At 41.0% G+C, this 23,995-nt stretch overlaps 1 protein-coding gene across 1 annotated transcript in view; it reads left to right on the forward strand.

The window, feature by feature from the left end:
- Positions 1–23,995, forward strand: part of LOC148357001 (general transcription factor II-I repeat domain-containing protein 2A-like) — a 66,575-nt gene that overhangs the window by 39,556 nt on the left and 3,024 nt on the right. Inside the window, exon 2 of the mRNA XM_088347378.1 lies at positions 22,354–22,499. Coding sequence (XP_088203504.1) covers positions 22,354–22,388 — 35 coding nt within the window. The 3' untranslated portion in view covers positions 22,389–22,499. The remainder of the gene's footprint in view (positions 1–22,353; positions 22,500–23,995) is intronic.

The following is a 23,995-nucleotide window of genomic DNA, read 5'->3' on the forward strand; positions in this document are numbered from 1 at the left end:
TATTAGCAGCTATATATTTCGAAAATAGGAGTGTCAAGTCAAGTCAAGTCATGTTTATTTGTATAGCCCTTAATCACAAAGAGTCTCAAAGGGCTGCACAGATCAAAGACTATTGCAAACTACAGACTATTATGACACCATCCCCTCATCTAAAACCTACATAAGGGCAAATAATACACATATTATCAACATAAAATATAGGCTATTCATATGCTATAGCGTAGAAGTGTGTTTTAAGCTTGGATTTAAACATTTACACTGAGGTTGCATATCGAATCTCAGGGGGAAGAGCATTCCACAGCACCGGGGCCCGGATGGAGAACGCTTTCAAACCTGCGGATCTATTCTTGGCTCTTGGGATCACTAGTAGACTAGTGTTTTCAGAGCGAAGGCTCCCGACCGGAACATAGGGGGAAATTAAATCTGAAAGATTTGAGGGAGCAAGTGCATGCATGATTTTGTAAAATACTAACGGAATCTTAAAATCCCATTTTAAGCTTAGGGGCCGGTCACACAGCCGTTTGCGGCTGAATCACGGCTAAAATTTTGCTTTTTTTTTTTTGCCCGTGGTTGCCCGCGATGGAAAATGCGCAAAATTGGCCAACCCGCTGTTCATCGGTGGTATGCCCGCAAAACAGACGCCGGCGACTGTTCCGCTCCCTCATCGCGTCATTTTCGCGTCATTTCCGCGTGTGGACCACAGGTATAAAAGCTCCCGAGCCGGTGTTGTGCCCAAATCCGACTCCTACGTGTGCCGCCCGCGGTTAACACGTGCTCAAAGTTTTGAGCAGCTCAAAACTTTTTCGCGCGGCCAACCGCGTGTGAATTTCCGACCGCGAGTAAAGCACTGCTGTATCTCGTCTATATGGCGGTCTCAAAGCGTCCAACACCGCCCAACAGCGTCTGCTTCACGGCCGGAAATTTCTGGCCGTGGTTCAGCCTCGATACGCCCGTGAAAGGCTGTGTACCCGCGTTCTAAAGAATTGAGCAGCGCAAAACTTTTTCGCGCTGCCACCCGCGCGCGAATTTCCGACTGCGTGTTAAGCACTGCTGTATCTCGTCTGTAAGGCGATCTCAAAGCGTCCAATAGCGTCCGCCTCACAGGCAGAAATTTCTGGCCGTGATTCAGCCGCAAACGGCTGTGTGACCGGCCCCTAAGGTAAAATACTAACGGAATCTTAAAATCCCATCTTAAGCTAAGGGGCCGGTCAAACAGACATTTGCGGCTGAATCACGGCCAGAAATTTCTGCCTTTGAGGCGGACGCTATTGGACGCATTAATATCGCCATTCAGACGAGATACAGCGGTGCTTAACACGAGGTCGGAAATTTGTGCGCGGGTGGCAGCCGAAAACGTTTGGCGCTGCTCAATTCTTCAAAACGCGGGTACTCAGCCTCCCATGATCGTATTGAGGCTGAACCACGGCCAGAAATTTCTGGTCGTGAAGCAGATGCTGTTGGGCGCTGTTTGACGTTTTGAGACCGCCATATACACGAGATAGAGCAGTGCTTTACTCGCGGTCGGAAATTTTCACGTGGTTGGCCGCGTTCAAAACTTTTGAGCTGCTCAAAAGTTTGAGCACGTGTTAAACCGCGTGCCGCACACGTGGTCAACACGAGGTAATGACGCGGAAATGACGCGGAACGACATGCTCTGGCCGCGGCCAGGGCGTGCTTACACATGGGTAGGACGGGAAATTTCAGCGGGTAATCGTGGGTGGAGCATGGTAATTGCATGTTCTGCGCCTGTATCGCGGTGTTATTAGATAGAGATAGATAGATAGATAGATACTTTATTCATCCCCTAAGGGAAATTCACATTTCCAGCAGCATCCCTGAGCTGAGAACAGTACAATAATAAAGCCAAAAGAATACAATATACAAATACCCAGTGTGACGTGCAAATGCCCACTTTAGCATGTTATATAGAGTAACCAAATATTGCTACACAGAACACATAATGCAGTAAGATTCAGTAATATCCAATGTAGGTGGTGTGGTTTAATGTGGGCCTTTACTCTGCCGGGTGGAGTTAAAGAGCCTCATGGCATGAGGAAGAAAAGATCTCTTCAGTCTGTCCGTAGTACAAGACAGTGACAGCAGTCTGTCACTGAAACTGCTCTTCTGTCCGGAGATAATGCTGTGAAGCGGATGCGATGGATTGTCCATGATTGACCTCAGCTTATTACGTGAAATTAGCGTGTTACGCGTGTGACGGTCAAACGCCTTTCTCCGCGTATAAACAGCGCGAATGCCGAGCACACGTCAGTTGTGATCGAGACGTCAAGGGGGTGAACATGGATCACCGTCAGCGTAGTTTGTCTTCATTTCGAATAAATCTTTCAGTGCATTCTCAATGGTCGTAGCAAGGCTTTAATACTAGGACCTTAGCTTGGCCCTTTGGCTGAGAGTAAGAGTCCCGGCTCCTAAGTTTTGTAACGTATTATGAACTGATCGATAATGGATAATGAATAGAGAAGATAGAACAATAACTCTTAATAACCGCCACCCCCCCCCCCCCCCCCTCGTCAGCGTAGTGACCTCGTCTTAATCCATTTATATTTCTTGACATTTCTTTACAAGATAATAAAATAAAATGATGCCATAGTTTGAAATCATGATCTTCATGGGACCGTGTCTTGTGCGGTCATGATTTCTACAGCCCGGTGCCGAGACATGCATCCCCTCGCTAATACTTCCACTTTTACCTCGTTTTATCTCACTTATAGGGAATGTAATGGCGAACATATAACCTAAACCACTTCGTCTTGCATTTGTTGGAAATGTAATACAACTTAAACCATTCCGTCTTTGTTTTTGTTGTGAACGTAATCGAACGGTAAATCCTCCCCCCTCGCGTGAACGCGCATTCTGCTGCGCTTCCAACGAAAGCGATCGTATTCTATATAAAACGCTTATTAAAACTAATAAAGCGAGCTAATTATAACAATTGGGAAATCCTAGTCTATGTAACGCGTTTATTTAAACAATAAAGTGCGATCGTATTTTACAAAATGCGTTTGTTAACGCGGATGAAAAAGTCACGCGGGGGGGTGGGGGGGTGTGGGTGTTGCGTAGGAGTCGGATTTGGGCACAACACCGGCTCGGGAGCTTTTATACCCGTGGTCCACACGAGAAAATGACGCGATGAGGAAGCGGAACAGTCGCCGGCGTCTGTTTTGCGGGCATACCACCGATGAACAGCGGGTTGGCCAATTTTGCGCATTTTCCATCGCAGGCAACCACGGGCAAAAAAAAAACGCAAAATTTTACCCGCGATTCAGCCGCAAACGGCTGTGTGACCGGCCCCTAACAAAGAGCCTATGCAGGTTAAAGTGATCAAACTTTCTTGTCTTAGTTAAAAGCCTCGCTGCAGCATTATGTGCCAGCTGAAGGCTCTTGATTTTGGACTTCTGGAGACCGAAAAGTAGTGCATTACAGTAATCGAGACGGGAAGTAACAAGCGCATGAATTATAATCTTCGCATCTGACTGAAACGGCATAGGACGAATTTTAGCATTGTTGCGAAGGTGGAGGAAAGCTGTCTAGTAATATTCTTCACGTATGTTTGAAAGGACGGATCGGGGTCAAATATGACACCTAAATTTTTGACTGAGTCACTCTGGGTGATATTACATTTGTCAATGTTCAGGGCAGTATTTGAGAACAAGTCACGGCATTTAGATGGACCAAAAACCAACATTTCGGTCTTTTCAGAGTTAAGGTGCAAGAAGTTGAGTGACATCCATTCCTTTATCTCAGTGAGGCAGGCCCCCAAATTTCCACAGTTTAGTGTGGCAGATTCCTTGGAAGATAAAGTTGAGTGTCATATGCGTAGCAATGGAAACTGATATTATGCTTGCCAATAATATCACCGAATGGAAGCATGTGAATGCTGAAAAGAAGGGGGCCAAGTACTGAACCCTGCGGAACACCATAGGTAACACTAAAGGGCTCAGATGTCATTTCACCATATTTAACACAGTGCGTCTTATCTGAGAGGTAGGATCTGAACCATAAGAGGACGGTTACTGAGAGACTAATCCATTTTTCCACCAGCAGCTCGAGTGATGAAGCGCCAGAGTCTATTGCCAGTAGAAGATCATTGGTTACCTTAATCAGGGCTGTCTCAATATAGTGGTTATTCCTGAATCCTGATTGCATTGATTCGAATCGATTCTTCTCGGATATAAAATCATTCAGCTGCTGTGCCACAACTTTTTCAAGTACTCTAGAAAGAAACAATAGGTTTGACACAGGTCTATAATTACATAAGCTTTCTGGATCAAGGTTGGGTCCTTTCAGTGTAGGTTTAATAATAACGGACTTAAAAGCCACTGGAACTACACCTGAGGAGAGTGATATGTTTATAAAATTTAGAACTGAAGGTCCAAGGACCCCAAAAAGACCTTTAATCAGCGAACCCAGAAGCGGGGCAAGTAGTCGGTTTGACCATATTCACCACCTGTTTAAGATTATAGAGTGACAGATCACTAAATCGGGAAAAATACTCTGGACAGCCAACGTGTTGCGCATCTATAGATTTCAGCCCTTTAATAAGTGATGTATTAATATTGTCCTTGGAAATTTCTTCCTGTATGCGTCGATTCTTCTTATCAAAGAAGACCATAAAGTCATGGGCTGAATGGGTAGAACTATCTGGGATAATCTGTTGCCTCGTTAGCGATGCTACAGTGTCGAAAAGGATTTTGGGGTTATTCTTTTGTGCCGCAATCACCTTCAAAAAATAGGCTGATTTTGCAGAGGCAAGGGCTGGTTTATACTTTAACAAGCTGTCACTGTGGCACAACAAGGGTTGCTGACTAGTTAAAATGTTATATTTTGGGATTTTGGTGTTGTTTTGTAAAGCAGAAAAAGTGAACTACCCGTATATCACCACTAGATGACATAGTCTCACAGGTCAGAGAAGGGTGTTTTGGAGCAAGTCTCACTGGAACTCACATAATTTAATGAGACTTGTTCAATAAATCACTCTTAATGTCAACAAGTAAATTGTGTTGTGTGAGACTGACATTTACCATCTATTTTGCAGGTAAGATGTTTATACTGATAACACACTTACTGTGAGGATGATAATATGTGAAAATAAGTTTGTAAAGGTTGTTTGTGATGTCTGTAAAGTTTACAAAAAGTGAAATAGTACGAGTGAGTCGTCAGTTAGCATAAGCAACAGAGCGAGGTATGCTACGTTTCAGCAAAATTATATTGAATGAATGAATGAATGATGACTTTATTCGAACATCAAAATAAAAACAGAACAAAAACAATAACTCAACAACAAAATAACGTTATATAGGGGGACTTTAACATTTATATGAATCTTCCCATTCAGTTCACTTACTGTTGCGTTTCGGTCTCTAATTGATACATTTGGTTTCAATCAACAGATTGATTTGCCGAACAAACACATAATACGGAAAAATCTTATTATCTTGCCTATGTATAGATAGATAGATAGATAGATAGATACTTTATTCATCCCCTAAGGGAAATTCACATTTCCAGCAGCATCCCTGAGCTGAGAACAGTACAATAATAAAGCCAAAAGAATACTATATACAAATACCCAGTGTGACGTGCAAATGCCCACTGTAGCGTGTTATATAGAGTAACTAAATAGTGCTACACAGAATAGATATTGCAGTAAGATTCGGTAATATCCAATGTAGGTGGTGTGGTTTAATGTGGGCCTTTACTCTGCCGGGTGGAGTTAAAGAGCCTCATGGCATGAGGAAGAAAAGATCTCTTCAGTCTGTCCGTAGTACAAGACAGTGACAGCAGTCTGTCGCTGAAACTGCTCTTCTGTCTGGAGATAATGCTGTGTAGTGGATGCGATGGATTGTCCATGATTGACCTCAGCTTTTTCAGTGCTCGTCTCTCAGCTACTGTTGTTAGGCTGTCCAGCTCTTTGCCCACAACTGAGCTCGCTTTCCTAGCCAGTTTATTGAGGCGAGAGGCATCCTTCTTCTTGACGCTGCCTCCCCAACACGCTGCCGCATAGAAGAGGGCGCTTGCCACTACTGTCTCATAGAATATTTTCAGGAGCTTTTTGCAGATGTTGAAGGATGTATGTAAACATTTACGGTATATTTATAATTATTGGCCACGCATGTGTCCAGAACAGAAAGCAAAAAAGACAAGAGAACGGTCATAAATAAAAAATTAGTTGAAGAGCTGTGAGCCGCTGCGTCCATGCGCGCCACCATCATCTTCAAAGTGTGGCGAAAGAAATGATGAATACACCCTACATTTTTCAAAAATAGGATTGGCTAAAGAAATTATGAATATACTGTAAATGTTTACATACACAGGCACGATAATAAGATTTTTCCGTATTATGTGTTTGTTCAGCGGGGTAGATCACACTGGGGAAGAATCTTGTCTGTGAGCCTATTTTCCCTTGTTTCATTTACAGCGTCTGCCAGAAGGCAGCATGTCAAAGAAATGCTGGCGGGGATGAAATTAGTCTGTGATAATTTAGTGGTTCATGTCCTCCAGACGGGGGAGAGAGCAGCAGATGATGACCTGGGCTGTGCTGCTGACTCTCTTCAAGGTTACCCCAACATACTATACCGTGATGCCCTATACTCTCAACTGTTGCACTGTAGAAGGAAACCAGAGCCTTCTTTTTCAGGATTTTTTTCTTGAGAACTCTCGAAAGGTGGGGTCGCTGTTTGTCACCACATATTTGTTGTTGGTAGACCAGGAGAAGTCATGAAAGCGTCAGCAATCCTGGCTGGATTTATGAGGTCCATTTGCTCCTTTATTATTCTTATTATTATAAGTCTTCAACTCGATGAAAAAGACCATGGCAACATATTCACTATGATAATAATAATAATAATAATAATAATAATTTCCTTGTATTGTCATTCTGTGTAACAATGTACACAGAACGAAATGTCGATTGCACCTGACCCGTTGTAGCGAGCCGATGCAGCCGCAGCCAACAGAGGGCGCCGCCGACCACTTTTTAAGTCTTAGGAATGACTCGGCCGGGGCGCGAACCACCGACCTCCCAGTCTCAAAGCGGGCGCCTTACCATCTAGGCTACTGAGCTGGTTCATCTGCTGGTTGGAGTAAAACACTTGCTACTCAGGCATTCCATCCAAGACTGAGCAATTGAATTAAGTTTAGCTTGATTCTTATCTAGTTTTGACAGGCCGACAGAGATGGGAAGTTGCATCTTTGCTGTCTTGGTCTTTTTGAACAATTCCAGGTATTACTGATGTTTATTATTGATGAGGACTATGCATTGTGTAATGGTGCCAAATCAACATCTGCTGCGGCCTGGTCATCCGGGAAGGGGGATTACATGATGTTTGGCCCCTCATTAAGGTTTCTGATTTTCCTCGTGCTGGATTTTTTTCTGCAGGTCTCAGATCAAGGGATATCGTCACTTTGGCCGCTGCGGCCCTTTGAGACTTTTTGATTAAGGGCTAAACAAATAATTGTGACTTGATTTGATGTGCCTGTAAGGATCTTAATAATTTTGTTCTCTTTTAGTTTATACATTTCCTTGACATGTTTACCACTTGAGACGAATTTAAGCACCAGAAATGTACTAGAACAATAGTATATAACAAGGAATATTTTGAAATAGTGGATGGTTTTGAAAAAGAATCTCTGGAATCTCAATGAGCTTGGAAGATATTCTCAGGGTATATGGCAAAGATGTTCTGATGCATTGCAGTAAAGCAAAGCCAGTCTCACACCTTGCTCTTAAGATTTACTGCTAGTCACGATAGGGGAGATAGTGGATGATTTCTACACTGAGGAAAATGTCCCCTACATTCTCACATTTTCTTGGGATCTGACATTACGGATTTTAGATTGAAGCCATTTTATCTTGTTTATTCCTTACTTTCTTCAAAAGCAAAGACTTAGCATGGACACTGAAAATGATTCAGTGTTTCTGTAGTGCTGATTTGATTTTCTTCTCCAGGGCCACCACCACCTTAAATAAGCACACAAGACTGTGAAAAATATATGTATTGCATACGTAGAGAAAATTAGACATTCATATTTTATTTTCCGACTCTTATTTTGGAAATGTGTTTCTGCTAATTGCATTCCACTAGTTTTTGTTGCACTGTTGTTTTGATTCACTTACAATTTAGTGGTGCAAAACGGTTTTGCACCCACCCTTTTTACTGGTAATCCATAACACAATCATCAAAATCCTTGTCCTGTTTCTGACCAGAACAGTTTCACTAAATCTCCATCAAAAGGTTTGCTTTCTTCTCTCTCAGAGTCACTTTCTGAAAGCTCTAGCAACAGTCTCGCCCAAGCATCGACAATTCTTATCATCATAATCCGCTGTAAGTTTATGCGCCACGGAAGTTCTGGTCCGGGTGAAAAGTGACACTGTTTCATGTAACGATGCACCAAGACAATAACTAACTTTCAAATTGCTCTGTAAACAACGCATAACGTGTTACGTCACGTGTCCTCTTTTTCAGTGGGAGACTTGTGGCTAACACGGGGAAGGCATTTTAAGTCTTGACTCGGCCAAGGCTCAAACCTGTGACCTTCCAGTCTTGGGGCTGGGCGCCCAACCCAACCCTAAGACCACAGAGCTGGTCCCTGACTGCCGCTTTATATGAGTCACGATCCTGTCAGTTGCCCTCTGATTACCCTCACCTGCGCTCACACCTTCAGCCTAAGCTGCTACTTGTGTCCTAATTATCCCTCTCCCTATTAAGGTGTTTCGTCTCCGGTCACTCTTTGTCAGTCTGACAGCGTACTTCCGCTCATGCAATGCAAGCACTTTTGATTCTGGCTCTTGGTTTGATTCCCACCTGTTCCAGCTTCCCAAGACCTGCCTGCCCACCTCATCTTCCTGCCTGATTCCTTCCCCTGATTCCTGCTATCGGTCCCCTGCCCCTGGCTACCCAATCGCCTCCGGTTCCCTGACCGATCCCCGACCACGCTTCGTTCTCCTATCCCGGTTAACCGACTTGTTCCGATCCATGACCACGCTCCCTTCTCCTGTCCCAGCTACCCACTTTGCTCCGATCCAGGATCACGCTCTGCTTTCTGGCCCCAGGTGTCCGCCTCGCCACCTGTCACAGGCCACGGGGGCTTCCTGTTCCTCCTGCTCAGTGAGCACCAGATCGCAGTTTTTTCCTCTCTCCATGATCCCCGATCCCTTAATAAAGTGTTGTGTGAAACTTATTGCATTTGGTGCACTGTTTGTTTGGTCGTGACAATATGAGACAAAGGGCACATTGCACGATAGAGCTCGCCGCAATGTGAAGAAAATCCGAGACATTTATGTGCGCAGTATGGTCGTAAAAATACAGTATGCGCTGTTTTTCGTTGCACTATTGTTCTGGTGCATTTACAAAATAGCAGAGTTGACATGCAATAGCTTTCAAATGTTTGTCTATCTTACTTTCTGTTTTACATCTTTTGTTACATGTTTATGCTGAAATGCCACATCTGATCTCATAACTCGTCAAGTTTTTTCCGACAACCTATTCTTAACTACAGTGAATTTATCATCAATGGCAATAAAGACATTTTTAATTATAAATCATCTATTAGCAGGAAAACTCCAGATGACTTTGTTTCTCGCTTTCAATCACTATTTCCTCAAAAGGATTTTGAAGCCACTTGTAAAAGTATTAATCCTAGGATTATTTCTTCCTCTCCTTTAGCGCGTGCCCATGCATGTTAATTCTTAAACGTCGTTGACGAAAACTGGAATTGACGCCAGATGAAGTTAGGCTCTCTGTTACAATCGCTCTCAATCAAATTGGCGCTCACCCTACCCGGATTAAGAGCAGCTTTATAGTAATACCAACCGACACTACTCAGTCTGTGGCATGTGTAAACCCGTGTCGCCTTAAAAGGCGCCGTCCCTTCAAGAAACACTTTTAATTCTTCAGCGGCGATAGCGGCAATATTTAACGGCAAATGTCAGAAAATGTCAACTTGGAAAATGTCACCGGGAAGGACTGAAGGATGACCTGAAAGCTCCCCTTAGGATTAAATAAATATGCCTTGTGGTATTGTAATGCCAGGACTTTTTTCTTCCTGCCATTTTTTTCTCTGGCAAGGGAGATATAAATGGATACTTTCAATATGGCAATAACCCATAATAGTTTCATTTTTGTGGCCGAATCAATGACAGAAAACAATGCACCGGATATAATGGTTTGATATTTGTATTCCTGACATATTACAATTAGAGCTAATATCGAAGAGTGATATACAGTGAGACGTGGCTACTCAATCATACTGTAATCCGTTGGGGATCGATGTTCGACCAAGGAATTCTTCGAGTACTGAAACCTTTTTTTTCCCATACGAAGTACCTGTATTTTTTTTCTAATCCCTAAACATTTCAAAACACCTAAAATAAGAAAAAAACGTAAACCGAAACAAGCGTAGTGGCAAAAAATATTAGAAAAAGGGGAACCCAAAAAACGATAAGTATTCAAATGTGTAAGTAAAAAAAGTTGATCTAAAACAATTTTAAAGCATTGGGCAGCTCAATGGTTCACACTCATACACCTCGTATTTGCCAATCATATCTTTCCTCAACTTGATGGCTGTTCCCACTGTTTTGCTGTTTTCCTTAAAACTTTCCTACTCACTAACTTTTTTGGGACCCATTATTATCAGTGTAAAAAGGCAATAAAATGCACTTAATTGTTAGGATATTGCACACCACCGTCCTCCAGAGGGCGCCTACAGACAGACGGACTGGCCCACACACCTGTTCGCCAATACCCACACCTGAATGTAATCAAGTAACTGGTATTTAAATACCGTGCCACCAGCAGAAGCTGCCAGATCTTTATTCTGAGGAATCAAATGTTTAGGGAAAATATTATGTTATGAAACCCAATTTGTATTTTTGAAAAAAAGCCCTAAGATATGGGAAAAAGATTAAAAACCGATTTTATATAAATATATATTTCAAAAGCATGCATGTCAGGTTAATTGGCCGGTCCAAAATTTCCCTTAGTGTAAATGAGCGAGTGAGTTGCCTGTTCCTGTGTGCCCTGTGACTGGGCTCCAGCACGCCAGCAACCCTACTGAGGATAAGTGGTGCAGTTAATGGATGGATGGATCGATACATATATAGATACATATATATCCAAAGTATACATACAATTACAAAACTAGCATATTAAGGATATTTATTCTGCCAAATCTTCACTGCAACCCACTCTCACATAGCAAATTCCGCTATAAAAACAAGACTACCATTGCAAAGCGTGCACTGTGCAGTCAACAACAGGCTTGTAGAATGTGCGACCGACTGCACTCTCGACTGATCAGCAAGTGGGGGGGCGAAAGCAATTTCCTCCTTTGTTCCCAGCACTGCAAGCTCAATATTGGACACAGCATCCTGACACGGAGGAGATTGGTGGCCAGGATGCTGAATTTTTCATGAGGCGGGGAAAGGTTAGATAAGATCCTCCCACACGTTGGAGATTGTGTGCACTCACGCATGTGTCTTGGGAGACCGCTTGGCCGTTCAAGGAAAAATTGTGAGCGTGACCATCGCTAACCAAAGCTTATCTGAACCTGACGAGTTTAGTGAAAGCCTCGGTGAATGGCGTTAATGTCGGGAGCAAAGTTTCGAATGAGTCATTTAATTGCGTGACGCCGATCGGCTGCATTTCTCATTGATGGCCTCTCGCCGATGCATTTGTAATACGTAAATCGATTCTGCAGTCGAGCTGGGAGTGCCATCAAATATTGATGCGATGCAGATTGCCCTTAAGAGGCTTTTTTAAATGTTTACTGTATGTCGAGTTCAATTCTGTGAACAGCTTGACTGAGTTACAAACTCGTACAAGTTTTACGATAACCTATTCGGGAAGTAGGACTTGACATTGGTAGGGCTTCGAAGAAGAACACAACTTCGCAAGTAAAACAGTTGTTTTTAGCAAGGGTTATATCAGGGGTGTCGCAACTCTTGTTTAATGGCCTTCCTTACACTTAATAAATTGACAAGGGATGCTTTGAAATTCTGTAATTTATAAAACAAATCGAGCAAATAATTCTATGTTAATTACATTTTGTAGTACTTTTGTAGTAGTTCTTATTTTGGAGATGAAGACATTTTTACGATAGAAGGGTGGGTGTGGCTCACTATCCCAGAACCACCCCTGCACTGAACAGTAACTAAAACTCATCTCCATAATCCTAAAAGAAGAGAAAAATGGAGTCACACCAGTTTTACTATGAGTTGACTAAGTTTACGTGCAGGCACTAATCAAATTGGATTTAACATTTTGCATTCCAAAGGACAAAGAAAAAAATCCTGCATGAATTGCATACTTTAGCAAGTACTGTACTGCAACCCCTCCCATTTTGGACATGCGCCTCTGCCAGACCCTGCTGACAGCAACAGTCGGCCAGGGAGCTTCATCAGTCCGAACCTGGGAAAAAAAGCGATTTGCCAAAACCTTATTTCAGCAAAAGTCAACGGTGTCATGATTACTTATGTGAGGCACCAGAGTCTTCTCCTTTGGCGCCAACTGCCTCGGACGCTGATTGGCTGCTTGTCACTTTTTAAACCCCAGTCTTCCTGTCGCCCGTTGTCAGTCCGTCTGCGAACCTCAGCTCCTGCTAGGCAAGCCTTTTTGACCCCGACTTTCTCCTGTCCTAATTCCTGTTTTATTCCCGGCTCTGACCCCTTTTCTGAACTCGATTATGTTTTTGCTCCACCGTCAAGGCCATCGATCTTGACACTGCCTTCGCTTGCCACGGAAGTGCCACTTCCGTGTTCCGAGGGATCTGCTACCCGTGACCGACGATCACCAGATCGTGGGTGCAAGCCTTTTCCTCCTTCTAAATAAAACTGTGAAAAACGAACGAAAGTGGGTCCTGTCTCCGTTTCTGGTCTCTGACAGACGAGGGTTATGGATCACTGCCACAACCATGCATTTAATTTTAGGTGGCCCAGAACCGGACACCTACCGACAGAATTACCCATTACCCTTCGCTCACACCAATATGTGATAATGGGATAATGGATAATGGATCGCAGTCACACTAGTGCAGTTTACTTTTTGTTGGAGAGAGTGGCATGTAAACAAACCCAGTCATTATCTCATTCACTGCCAAGAACGTCAAGGATCTCGTCAGTGTTCTGAAGATATTTTTCGTTCCTGTGTGTATGTGGAGTGGTGTTACAGTGTGAAACGCAGATTATTATTTTTGGTGTGGCCTGGAGTATATTTTGTACACATTCTTTGTTATTTAGCTTTTATTTGTCAAATCTCGTTATCTGAAAAAAACATGAAAAACATAATTAAACTTGAAAAAAGAATTTTGGGCTGCAAAATGTCCCATGCCATAGTTTGGACACTCTTACCATGGGTATAAAGATTGCAATTTTTAAAAATGTTTTAGAGCTGGTTGTATTCATGGAATGATGATGAGCAGAAGAAGGAAGGTGGAAGTGTCGCAAGCGTCCCGTCCGTGAAAGTGCCATTAAATTGTCAGTTATGATGAATGTTCCACCATTCCTGCATTAACTGCTTCATTAGGAGACATTATTTCTTCAGAATGTGCACTGGAGATCACGAGGCCTCCCAGAGGAGGACAGGGGTTTGGGGGGTTATTGCAGTCCTCTCGTCGTCTATTTCAAATCAGGTTTGTACTTCTTAAAGTCCATACACAAAACAAAAAATACTGCAATAAATAAAAATGCAAACATAGGGATGAAAATAAAATAGAATTATGTATTTGCGATCCTTGACTACACCCTCTCATTCTCAGCTTTGCATGAGCTGTTTTTTTTGTTCAATGTTTGGGTGCGTGCCGGTAGAAATTTGGCCTTTCCTGCATTTTTTTTAGTCTTAGCTGAGTTAAGTAGTCAGGAAATTAGATGAGGTGAAAGGCAGTCACGTTCTAAAACTTTCACACTCCATCCCCATGGACTCAGTATTGTGAAAACGGCACAAAAAATCAAATAAAAAATAGCCAAAAATAAACAAAGATTTGAAAAGGCACAAAATTGGGGGGGGGGGGGGGGGGGTTGGGCTGAGGTGGTGGGTCTGGCATGCACCCATTTGTCAGTCCATGACGCTTCCAGAGGCAACATTTCACCTAGGTCAGTGACTTTTTTCCGAACCCAAAATAAAAAATAAAATGAGAACCAAGGACACAACTATCTAACGTAAAAATAATCTCTCCCTGAAAAATGTTAGATGCTGTTGTGGTGGAAAAGCCTAACATGCAGGAAACAAATCAAAAAGGCCTGAGAGGGCAACACCCACCCCCACACTCCTAACCAACCGACCAACCAACCAGTTCTAGAGGTCCCAGCAGCACATTGTTCCCATACCTGGCAGCAGCCCCTGCCAAAGAGCCAGACTAAAATCATTCTTTATAATCAAATAATTAATGCCATTATTCTTTTCAATAAACAAGAGCTTAGAACCTAGGGCGGGGGTGTACAGTATTTGCCCCCATAATCAATTTTTTGAGTACTCTGTCAGCAATCCGAAAAGTTCCAAAAAGCCTAAAATCCGAATAATGGCAATGCACTTTTCGTTATCAGCCGCCATGTTGATCAACTTGTACAGAATGATGGAAGCTTCAGAAACCTCGCTGTGTCTATTCAGATATGTCTATGATCCAAACACATCACAGCCCTGACAAATAAGGTTAAGTAGAACTTGGATCGTGTCAAGACTGCATCAATACCTAATTGATTTCATGCTGTTTTTGTTTATTTCTTAGCCCACAATCCTGCAATGGGTGTATTAATTCTGCTGTTTGCTGGAGGGATGAGCGCCAGTTGTTTTAGTGGCTGCGACAAGAGTGGGTATTGACTTTCTCGCCGCCATCTGCTTGTTGCTTGCGCAGTGCAGCAGATTGAGTTGCTGAAATGCCCTCGGTTACTTCTTGCTCTCTACGGCAACGTTCCATTTTGCTATCTTTTGTATAAAATGTAAAGCACATTTATATAATTATTGTTTCACTTAATCAGTATCTAATTTAAAGGGAAAAAAATACAGTAACTTACACTATTCTTGTAACAATTTGATCTATCTTTCTTGACTAAAGCAGTGGTCTCCAAACTATGGCCCACGGGCCAGATACCCCTCCACATACACTGGAGATCTAAATGAGTGAAAACCTAGTAAAAAGATTTGATAATTTTGAAATAATACCATTGTCACTGTTCCCAATAGCAGTGTCTGAAATAATGTCTGCCAGGATGCCCGGGGCATGCATTTTTTACGTCGGGCGTACAACTAACAAAACATCTCCGCCCAGGTGCCCGACAACTTTTTCAAGGAAAAAAAAAAGAAAAAAACAATTATTTTGGGGGGGGGGAGATTTTGTTCAAATCAGACGTTTGCTTTATTCCGATTTCAAACCTTTGTTCAGTTTGGAAAATTTGGAATTTCAGTTCGTTTGGAAATTTGCATAATCGGCAGCCGATCAGAAGCCTGCATCGAATAACTTTGTGCTTCCGGACTTTTCCGAGCGTTATAAGGTCGGACATTTGCATATCATAGACGCGAAGAGAACACAAGAAAAATGGGTAAGTGGTTAGGAATCAAGCCAAAACCTCAGCCCCAGAAGAAATATTCAAAAGAAGCTAACAAAATTGATGACGCTACAAAGTAAAAGTACATTAAAAGCATCATGGAAAGAGGAGTTCACGTGGCTTGTAGCAGACGACGCAACGCAAACATTGCATGAATGAAGATGACTAAATACAGGTACATACTGATGGCAAATGGAAAACAGCGATGCAATGAATGTTACAAGTAGATTTATAATAACCTTAATTTTAAAGTGTTATTCTGTTATATAGTCTGATTATCAACCCTTAATACTTTGCAACAACAGTTTTTTTGCGATTAGTCATCTTATTGCGTTTCAAGTTGTGAAAAATGGGGAAGGCAACTTTATGGTGTCCATTAACTTTTTGTCATGAGTTTCAGACACAGCAAATATCATTTTATTGTGTCTATATCATTGTACTAAAACACTTTTTTTCCACAAAATGATGAAAGACATTTCACAAAAAATATATATTTTTCAGAAAATGCACTGATCAAAACAAGAGAACAATGATGACTTTGGCATTGAAAAAAAATCTAAAGCAATCATACAGTGAGCAAGTAATAAGAACAAATGGAAATTATCTGCATTTATATAGCGCTTTTCAAGTCAATGACTCCCCAAAGCGCTTTACAATGTGCTCCACATTTCCCAATAGCGGCCTTGTATTGCAACCATGTAAGACGGTAGCCTGCTTATTCGGGGTATTAGGGGTTCAGTGTCTTACCCAAGGACACTTCGACATGTAACACGGACGAGCCGGGATTCGAACTGGGATCCCTTGAACCCAAGACGACGAAGTGTACAGGCCTCTGGTGTGGCTGACTTCAGCACATCTGCTGCCACAGGAAAGGTCTCTCCCACTGATCCAGTGTGATTTTGGTCCAGTCTTCTTCCAGCCTCCCCAGAAGATCGGTGATTGTAGTGGGTTTGTTGACCATAACTTTGTCAACAAGTATTTTCCAGAGGTTTTTTATTGGTTTGAGATCAGGACTCTAGGCAGGCCATGAGTTTTTACCATTAAGGAAATTCTTTATCCATTTTGATTTGTGACATGGAGCATTGTCCTGCACGAATATTGCTGGCTGATTGGGCGATCAACACAAGTCAGGAACCATGCGCTGTTGAAAAAGGTTCTGATACACATTTGCTTTCACTCGGCCGTGTAGCTGTACGAGAGGCTTAACTCCCGCTGCAGAAAACATGCCCTAAACCATGACACTTCTTCCTTTACCTTTCACTGACTTCTTATACACTCTGGGTTTCGTGTTTTTCCAACGTGTCGCCAAACATAATGCTTCCCATCAGACCCAAGTAATTGAATTTGCTTTGCTAAAGTGAACTCTGGACCAGTTCTCATCTGTCCATACAACCTCAGCAAAGCTCAGTCTAGCTTTTTGATTAATATCACTAATGAGAGGTTTGGTCACTGCAGTCTGGGGCTTCAATCCAAATGCTCTTAAACAGTGACACACTATATGGCGGGACAGATTCTTACCATGTTCAGCACTGAACTGGTAAGCAATCACACTATCAGGATATTTTTAGTGATGATAGGGGAGACTGATTTTGTTGTGCATTTCACATGTTATAATTATGTTTTGTCACTCACAAGAATTGAATAATAGAATAGAATTTAGTGTCATTGTGCCATGGGAGACGCACAACAAAATGAATATTTGGCTCTGGTACCGTGAATAGAAATAGTGTAGATAAACCAACTGCCTTTTTGGCAGTCATCTATACCACCGGTGGTCCAGTGCTCCGACAACCAAGTGGATCATGGACCTGTTAGGACTGTGCACTACACAACAGAATGTTTATGTTTTGATGAGCCCTGCCCTAAAGAAATTACCCAATGTTTTTAAATGTCATATATTCTGGATTCCGTACTAATCAACCAAAAAATTGCAAGCCTAGTATTTTAATATTGCAGATTTGGGCTCATGGCCTACTATTATACTTTTTCATTATATAATTATCTTGTGTGTTGGGATATTTGTGTTTTCATGATAATCACCGTTAATTAATGCTTTTATTTGTACACGTTACTCTGAATTACCCGAAATATTCATGAAATATTTATGAAGCGTGTACCTAAACACAGTGACTATTGGTAAGGTTAATGTCTTGTGACCAGGGTTGGGTAGGGTTACTTTAACTTGATTACTCTTAATTACTTTTGGATTACTCCAATACAAAATATGCTAATAAAAGACAAAAGAAACTAAATATGAATAAATGACTACATTTTGTGCAGGCTTGGGGAGAAATTGAATACATGGAACGGCAAAAATGATTTTGGCAAGCTGTTTGGATTTATTTTCATTTTGTTTCTGTCGCATTTTATGTTAGTTTTGCCGGAGATCAAAGAGATCATGGCCAGGAGAGAAAGCTTACCACGTGTTGTGAGTCATAAATTTATTCATATTTAGTTTATTTTGTCTTTTATTAGCATATTTGGTATTGGAGTAATCCAAAAGTAATTGAAAGTAATCAAGTTAAAGTAACCCTACCCAAACCTGCTTGTGACGCATAGTGAGATCTCCAAATAAATGAACCTCCGATGCAGCTTATTATTCATTTGACTTACAACATTAAACATGTTTGGTTTAAAAAGAAGCATTTTTTCCAAAGAAATATCCTGTAACGTAGAAGAAATAACTTATAGATGAAGTTATTATGCAGCTCCTTTTTTATAAGCCTCGATAACCTGCTTTTAAAAAGTCCTCCTTGTTTTCCTTCACATTAACACAAGGCACACAGTTCACCTATTGCCCATCCCTGGGGTAAAAGTAAGTGATTCTCAGCGACCACTCGCTTTTACTATTTGAAGGGTAATGTGAAATTTCAGAAATTTGTAAAAGAAAATACAAAAATTGTGATTATTAAATAAGTATAAACTTAAACACAGAATAAACGTGACCATTTAATATATTTTAATTATTATTTTTGCATGATAAAAAGTGAGGCACAGTCTCACACCCCTCCCCTGAATGTGTGTCACTATGTAAACAACAATTATTTCAATGTGTAGATAAAAAATATGAAACATAATAAAAATGAAAATCCAACACCATTTTAAGGCATGTACTGTACCTTTGAGCAGCGGTTTGATGGCAGACAATAATACCTCATTGTTGTAATTGGCAATCATTTCCTTCTTCAACTTGATTGTTGTTGTCATCCTTTCTTATGACTGACTGTCTTGGGACCCTTTATAATTGGCAAGAAAAGGCAAGAAAACACACAAAATCACAGTTGAATCTCAATAACTGTCGTGGGAAGGACAATCCCTCTCAAATTATGCTAGCTGACTGGATTAGAGTAGCCAAACTGTCTGCTCATTTCACTCAACCATGAGGTTTGGTTGTGGTTGGGTTTGTTGGAGTTCCGATTTTTCATTCATTTACTGCAGGGTAAAATCCTTGTGTTGTTGGGCCGAACACCAATTTGCTTGAATACATAATTGTTCAAGTACCGAAGTATCACTATATATGAAAATAATCAAAATCGCGAAAATGTTCAGCACCATCCTGTATCACTCCAATGTCATCTGATACAACCGGTCAAGCGTAACTTCCAATGTTGTGTCTAGACATAGCTTTTAGAGATCTTGTTTCTCTCCTCAAACACCACCATTTCAAGGTAAGAGCTGCTCAACTGTTGAATAATTTACTTATGTTTTTTTAACGTCCTCCTGCTCATTTTTTCCCCCCAGCTGGCAAATAAGTCAGCGGTGACACCGTGGAAAGGTTGTGTTGTGTGAAAAACACGTTTCTAAAACCACCATGACTCAGGTGCTAAAATTAGCTCGCCAAAGCATTGCCTTTAGCATGGGCCAGGTAGTAAGCTAATGCATTTTGCTGTCGCTATGTCCCAAGCATCTTCATATTTATTTTTGCAGTTTGTTTAGGTTTAAGAACGGACATTCCAGAGTGCTGATAAATCCAGGGGAAAAAAATGCAAAAAAACAGATCTTATTTCCCTTTTTGGACAGTCCTATTTGACGGCGTGTAAAAATATATAAAGATAAGTATAAATATTCACAATGCCAATTTCCTTCGGGATTTCTGAGGCACACGTCTGTTACGAATTTGTTTTGAAACAGGTGAAAGAACGTGAGACATTTGGGAATCAGTCAAGCTTGTGGCGTTGACCTACTTGACTGTAGCAGAAGAGTGGAAAGCAGCTCTGGGCTCCAGTTTTCATTTTCTGCAGAAAAGAAACATGGCATTTGTGATCAAATCTAAATCTGCAGCGACAATCCTATTAAATATCAAAGCACAAATTTTTGTAAAGGTCATAGGATGGTAAAAGCTAACATCTTTGTCTATTACTTGTATGTCTTCAAATCCTTGTGAAGAGAAAACCAATATGTTGTAAATCACGTACAGTAGTCTTTTTACAAAAAAAAGTAAGGCTTTTCAATTTCTAAATGCAAATTCACTGTGTAACATGATGAATATTGCCACCTGTCAACCTAAAATGAAAAACCAATACCATGCTAAAATATTTTTTCCCATACGACATAATGGTATGCCTCTTTATATGTCCTTACATATTCCAAAATACCCAAAGTATTGTTAAAACCTGTAACAGCAAATTTTGTTGAGCTTGTTCCATGTTTTGTCATGTTTTTTACTATATTTTCTGTCGAAAAGAAATAATTTTTGTCATTAGTGCTTGTTTTTTACTGTGTATGGCCAGAAAATACTCATAGTTTGGCAGCCTATGCTACCTAGCAACAAAGTGCAGAGCGTTGTAAGATTTGTTGTTTTTAAGAGTTGTGTTCAAAGTCTACCTCACAGTGGACTCTATGTGAAACTGTCCACAATGCAACAAACCTGGAAATGGCATCTTTTATTTTGTTATTTTCTTGTATTTTCAACTAAAAATCTTCTTCAAAGCAAAATAATTGTCGTTATGAGTGCTCATTTCTTACTGAGTATGCCTCATGGCCTGTAAAATACTCTCTGGGGTCGACGCTGTTGAGGAACAAGTTGTCGAATTTAGAATCTCCAAATTGAATCAAGTTTCAAGCAAAGCATGGATTTGGCTAAGAGACACCACAGTAAGTAACGACCCTGGCGGTAAAGAGATCAGTGAACCTAAACAACCATAAATACCTAAAATATTGATAAAATGTTTCCCAAAACAACAATAATTATTTAAAGTTGAACATAACACAGATGAAACATTTTAAAGATAAAAATATAAAACAATTTAAAACTATTTACTGTATTATTGAGCAGCAGTTCGATGACGGACACCCAGACACCGACCTCATATTTGCAATCATTTTTATCTTCAACTTCGATCTTTTTTCATACTCCTTTTATTCTTTTCCTTTTCCTTTATCACTCACTTTCTCTGCACCCATTATTATCGGCAGAAAGGGTTAGGGTAGCCATGATGACTACTTATCTCACTCAGCCATGGCTGGTGTTTGGGTTACAATACCAAAGCAATAATATTAATAATCGAAACAATGGTATCTATTTTTCTATGTTTAGATTTATTCCCAAATACCCCAAATGTTATTAAAACAGGTAGATAAACAACCGTAAATACACAAACGATTGATAAAATGTGTACCTAAACATCAATACTTATCTAAATGTGTTAATAATAAAGATAAAACGGGGCGGCAGTAGCTCAGGAGGTAGAGCGATCGTCTCAGGATTAAGGGATCCCAGTTCGAATCCTGGCTTGTCCGGGTTACATGTCGAAGTGTCCTTGGGTAAGACACTGAACCCCCAATACCCCCAATAAGCAGGTTAGCGCCTTACATGGCTGCACAGATCACGGCCGCTATTGGGAAATGTGAAGCACAATGTAAAGCGCTTTGGGAAGTCATTGACTTGAAAAGCGCTATATAAATGCAGATCATTTCAGATCATTTCATTTCATAAAACATGGTAAATATAAAGAAATAAATAATTTTAAATCGTATTTCATTATCTTAATCTTTCCTCAACTTGATTGTGTTCCTCACAGTTTTCCTCTTTTCCTTGCTGCCTCATATCTTTCAGATTTAATTTCCCCCTATGTTCCGGTCCAGAGCCTTGGCTCTGAAAATGCTGGTCTACTAGTGATCCCAAGAGCCAAGAAGAGATCCGCAGGTTCAAGAGCGTTCTCCATTCGGGCCCCAATGCTGTGGAATGCTCTTCCCCCTGAGATTCGATCTGCAACCTCAGCGTAAATGTTTAAATCTAAGCTTAAAACACATTTCTAATCTGTAGCATTTGAATAACCTATGTTTTATGTTGACAATATCTGCATATTTTTTGCCCTCATGTAGATGTTAGATGAGGGGATGGTGTCATAATACTCTGTGGTTTGCAATAATCTGTGGTCTGTGCAGCCCTGTGAGAGTCTTTGTGATTAAGGGCTATACAAATAAACGTGACTTGACTTAAATCCCAATTAATTGTCAAAACATGTCTCGAATTGATGCTACCGGAGTTGCCAAGATGGCCACTCATCTCACTCGGCCATGAGTTCGGCAGTTTCGCGTTTTTCAGGTTCCTGTTTTTCATTCGAACACAAAACCAAAAAGGACTCTAAATTTTTGTTTGAATACAGATTTCTTCAATTACAGAGGTGTCCGAATACCGATGCATAACAGTATTTGAAGTTAAAGTACATCTAATACAATCTGTAAATTACTAGCGATTGACAAGTTACAATTACGCTAAGTCACCTTCGATGCCTCGAGAAAGTGACCTCCCTATGTTTTTACATACAAAAAATGTGGACGCTTTTCTTGTGTTGCAGGAATCTCAAGGCCCAAACTTGATGAACTGAGCTAAGACGGCTCATTGGTTACAGGTCACGATTGTGAAGCCGGCAAATGTTTGTCTCTGTGATTGAAATCATCCCCTCGGGTTTACGTTAATTGAGTCATCTTGTGCAAAGACCAGGTATGATTTACTATCAGGAAAAAAAAGCACGATTATCCTCAAGGTTTCCTGCTTGGTTTCAAGGTAGAAAAAAATGAATGGTATTTTCTTCAGTAGTGTATCACATTATGACATACTTTACAATTTTAATTAACAGTGGGCTTATGAAATACTGTAAACCCTTGTTACTTGGAGTTTGGTATCATGTGGCCTTAGTGCATAGCACGTTGAAAAAAATTCTGCGAGAACAATATTTTGTCAGGCCTGGAACTCTTTTTTTTTTTTTTTTTTTTGCCTTTCTCTCCCTAAAAAAGTGAACTGCATTCATGCAGCTGTGAACCTCTCCAAACGGAAGAGCACCTTCAGTGACAGACTGCTGTCACAGTCTTGTTCCACGGACAGACTGAGGAGATCATTTCTTCCTCATGCCATGAGGCTCTTTAACTCCACCCTGGGAAGTAAAAGCCCACATTAAACCCCACATTTGCATTATACCCTATTGTAAGTATTTTATGTAGCACTATTGAAATACTCTATATCAACACGTTACATTGGGTATTTATGTATTATATTCCTTTTACTTTATTATTATTTTATTTTCAACACAAGGATACTGCTGGAAGTGTGAATTTCCCTACGGGGATGAATAAAGTATCTATCTATCTATCTATCTATTTATCTATCTATCCATTATCCCCGATCGCATATTGATGTGAGCAGGGACCAGCTGAGCACACTTTTGCTGGACCTGGTGGCTCTTTTCTGTCGTTATTTCCACCTACAATTTCCAGCACCGGTGCGGCCCTAATCAATCAATCCCGATCCCATATTGCTGAAAGCGGGGATTACCTGAAAACACTTTTGTCTGTAGGCGTCCCATTCTGGCACAGCAAAAGATAAAATGAACACTTGTGGCCGTAATCCATCATCTTAGGTTGACCATTCAGAGAGCACAGGCTTGCAAATCATTTTTTTTGTTGGAGGTTGCTCAACTTGACATTGTGGCCTTCCTAGAAAGGAACTGCACTGTTTTGGCCTGGATCCATTATCCCCAGTTGACTATTACTGAAAGCAGGAGGCGAGCGAGCAAATTTGTGCTTGGTGGGTTTTCTCCATTCTTTACACCTAAACGAACAGCACCTGTAGGGCAGCAATCCGTTATCCCCATTCAACTATTAGTGTGAGCCCTGGCTGGCAGGCCACATTTAAAAAATGGGGGATGCGTGGTACTGCTATGGAATTTCGCGTATTTCGTGGGTTCTGGTCACCATTGACCGCAATAAACGAGGGATTACAGTAATCATCTTTTACTAGTTCCTTGCTTATCACTCAATGTTGTTGAATACAATACACTGTATCTTTAAATGAGAAACCACAGTGTTTCCCCAAACACAGCAGGGATGGGTTGAAAATGCAATTCGGGTCGCCACTCTTCCATTAATCAGGTGTTGAATGTCATTTACTCAGCAAACACTCACCATTCAATAGTCAACAGTGTCGTTACTTGTTTTGCTTTT

The sequence above is a fragment of the Urocampus carinirostris genome, chromosome 11, assembly GCF_059441175.1.
Source record: "Urocampus carinirostris isolate Australia breed hairy pipefish chromosome 11, RoL_Ucar_1.0, whole genome shotgun sequence".
In the NCBI taxonomy this organism is placed as follows: Eukaryota; Metazoa; Chordata; class Actinopteri; order Syngnathiformes; family Syngnathidae; genus Urocampus; species Urocampus carinirostris.